Consider the following 3,481-nt stretch of genomic DNA (forward strand, 5'->3'; position numbering starts at 1 on the left):
AGGCATGACGAAGCGGATATCGTCCTCTTTTGGAAGGCCAAACAAAGTATTTTCGCTTTCGCAACAAAACACACAGTGTCTTCACAACATGGCAGCGGCAGCAACAATAGGCATACTACAGCGAGAATCAAAGTTACGCCTTCTTTCTTTGGGCAGCATTACGCAAATCTTCCCACATAGTGAGGTAGATATGTGGGGGCGTGTTAGAATGAGCCGTTTTAGGTAGGTGTGGTTGACTCTTAACTTTTATAAAGAATATCTCTTTGGATTTGAGACTTTAGTCTTTGCAACTTTACAGATCTTCTTTATGCACCAAGAGCTTGTAACACTCCAAAGAGAAAGGAAATTTGAAATCGCATCATATGACCCCTTTAAGGTACATGATCAGTTACACTTCAACTTCAACCTTTGAACTCAGGGTCCACTGGTTGGCAATAATAATAACAATCTTATTAAGGGGTGTGCATCTTTGGGTAGAGCGTGAATAGATTCAATTTATGATTTATAGGTTTTCAATTCAATTCAGGAATGATTTCTGCAGATTCAGAACAATTCGATTCAATCCGATTCACAATGAGGTTTAACTAGGGAACAATTTTTGCAACAATTTTTGCAACAATTTTTGCGAATTTGAATAAATCCAATTCACAACGATATCTAATTAATGATTTGATTCTGTATTTTTGAGTGCATTCATAGGATTATGTGAATGCTTCTCCCAATGTGTCTTAAGCAAGAAAAAGACAAACTACTTAAAGGGACAGTCCACCCAAAACTAAAAATTCTGTCATCTATATATTTTTTTGGTACTGTGGAAGTCAATGCCTACTGTCAGCTGTTACTCACAGTCTACAATATATTTTCTTTTGTGTTAGGCAGAAGGCAGAAACTCATACAGGTTGTGGAACAACTTGAGGATGAGTAAATGATGACAGAATTTTCATTTTTGGGTGAACTAATTTTATTGCACCCAGAAACATGAACGTAAAAACATTAATACATGTAAAACAGACTACTTGAAATATAACAAAGTGTGCAATGAGCTAATAAAATACTTTAGAGCTGAGCAAACCTAGGTAAACCTAAAATAAATACATAAAAATATATGTGTATATGCATATTTTAATTTTTTTAAACAAAGACAAAAATATTATTTTAATAATATTAAATATATTTATATATAATATTTAATTATTACATTTTTATTTACATGCACCAATATTGACAATAAAAATTAAGTGTTTTGTTTCAGTAGTAGTGGCCATGCAACAAGTTGGCCACTTTATCAATGTTTTGTGCATGAGGACGCAAATGATAGTGTGCTACATTTCCAATAATTTGCGCATGCAAGTAAACTATTGTTTATATATTTTTAAATATTGAATAATACTTCCCTGAATCATGACTCATTTGATTTTTAGCATTTTAAATCAATTCCTGACCGAAAAAAAACCCCTCACAATCCAAAAATGTTTCAAAATCTGTACATAGGCAGTATTTGTACTCAATGCATCAGGATCAAGTGAATCGTTACACCTCTAGATACCATAAATCTGATGATACTATGCTGACATCACGGTTCAACAAAGCAGCAATTCATTGAAATAAAAGCCACAGAAGTTCTAATGAAAAGTTGTTGACTTTCCATGCATACAGAAGTAACAAGCAGCCACAGACGGATATTTTTAGAGACCATTTTAAGAAAGCTTTGCTTTTTTTGAGTGCAACGAGCATCCGGTGGTCCGTGAGTGACCAGTGGGTGTGTCATTAGAGACTCAGACTAATGCTTTTATAAATAAACCGACTAATCAGAAAGACTCCAAGGCTTATCGTGAACTTCCTGCAGAATGTGAGGACTGCATCTCGACCTAGAAGAGCTTCTGTTGCTCATGGACTACTGAAGCCGTGGCTGTGAGAAATGAAACCGCCAAAGCCATCATTCAATACCCACCACATTCCAGAAACCCTTCCCACCTTCCAGCATCCATCACACAGGCGTACCACACACGAACACGACCGCACTGAAACCCTCTGGACTTGTGCAGTGCCGCTCCATCCTCCAGCTGCAAACAATAATGAACGCCTCTGCCTTTCACTGTTTGCTCGCTCTGTCATTCATCATTTCCCATCATCCCATCATCCCAGTGCAGGACAGTAGTGGGCGATCAGAGCTCATAATAGCGTTAACGTTTAAACAGTTAAAAGGGGCCGGTTGTGTGTGGCTGAGGTGTGTGTTTGTGTGTTGGGGCCGGCCTGTCTGCATGCTCCAGACTAATGGTCACTTTATCAGGCTGGCTAAGACATCCTCAGGCCCGGGCAGACGTCCACCTGCTTCAGTCGTAACATGAGCCGCAAGTGAGGGAAAAAATCAACATGCATGCTACAACTGAGAAAAAAGTGTGTATGCGTGTGTGTCTATGTTAGCACCATACTCTTTTAGGATATTGTAACATAATATACAAAAATACATGATGAAGGCAAAAATTATTTTTATTTAATAATATTGAATATAATATATTTTATATATAGAATAAGTAATTGATTAAATAAAAGTTGGTAACTCTTTACAGTAAAATTTCAGTTGTTAACATGAACTTGTTTACTACATGATCTAACATTTAGTTACAATGAATAGTACTTCTAGTTGTATCTGTTAACATAGCTCCTGCACTATGTGAACTAACCTGAACAAACAATGAACATTAACAAAGATCAATAAATGCTCGCTAATTGTTAGTTGATTCTAGCAAATGCATTAACTAACATAAACAACTGAGAATTGTCGTAAAATGTTATCAACCTACAGTCTTTGCTCTGCGTTTAACGTAACATTTTACATAAGAATAGTTTCATTGACAACTTGCACAATTTTGTTTTACTCATGTTTAATAAACAAGGTGTTCACATTTAACGCAACAGTATATGCTAGAATGGTTTTACAAATCGAAATCTCTTGATGGGACTCTCATGACTTACCAAGTATAGACACCTTGCTGAGGAACTCTTCATACATCTTCCTCTTCCTCAACGTGCTTCCCTAAAAAAATAAATAAAAAAAAACATTGAAGGAGCAGTTAGAAGACACATGGAGGACATCAGGTAACAGAATCTCTTGCCCTCTAATCAGTCTCTACAGAACAAGAATAAGAAACACGGCGCTGAGAACAAAGCTGGGGGACTTTCCTCAAACACTCCGCTGAAGGAGAACTATAAACATCCAGATTAAAGCAAAGTTTGGGCTTCCGTCTTCCTTTGTTTCTTGTGTGGCCTTTTTCAGCTCTGTCTCTCTCTAAATACTCAAATAAAACACACAGAAACACATTAAGTGGAGACGGTCTCGTAGTAAAGAAAAATCACAAATGATCTTCTTAGTGTCTCAAATGCTTCTTCAAGACACTTGGTTCGCTTGCCTGGTCCGAACCAGAGTTCGATTGCCCCCCCCTCCCCCTGCCCCCGCTGGACTGCGTTCATATTATTTTAT

The 3,481-nt window shown here is 37.1% G+C and overlaps 1 protein-coding gene across 1 annotated transcript in view; it reads right to left on the minus strand.

The window, feature by feature from the left end:
• Positions 1–3,481, minus strand: part of prkar1b (protein kinase, cAMP-dependent, regulatory, type I, beta) — a 68,997-nt gene that overhangs the window by 17,588 nt on the left and 47,928 nt on the right. The window contains exon 7 of the mRNA XM_016569976.1: positions 2,977–3,037. Coding sequence (XP_016425462.1) covers positions 2,977–3,037 — 61 coding nt within the window. The remainder of the gene's footprint in view (positions 1–2,976; positions 3,038–3,481) is intronic.

Source organism: Sinocyclocheilus rhinocerous, unplaced genomic scaffold (genome assembly GCF_001515625.1).
Source record: "Sinocyclocheilus rhinocerous isolate Xijiao unplaced genomic scaffold, SAMN03320098_v1.1 scaffold51, whole genome shotgun sequence".
NCBI classification, from domain to species: Eukaryota; Metazoa; Chordata; class Actinopteri; order Cypriniformes; family Cyprinidae; genus Sinocyclocheilus; species Sinocyclocheilus rhinocerous.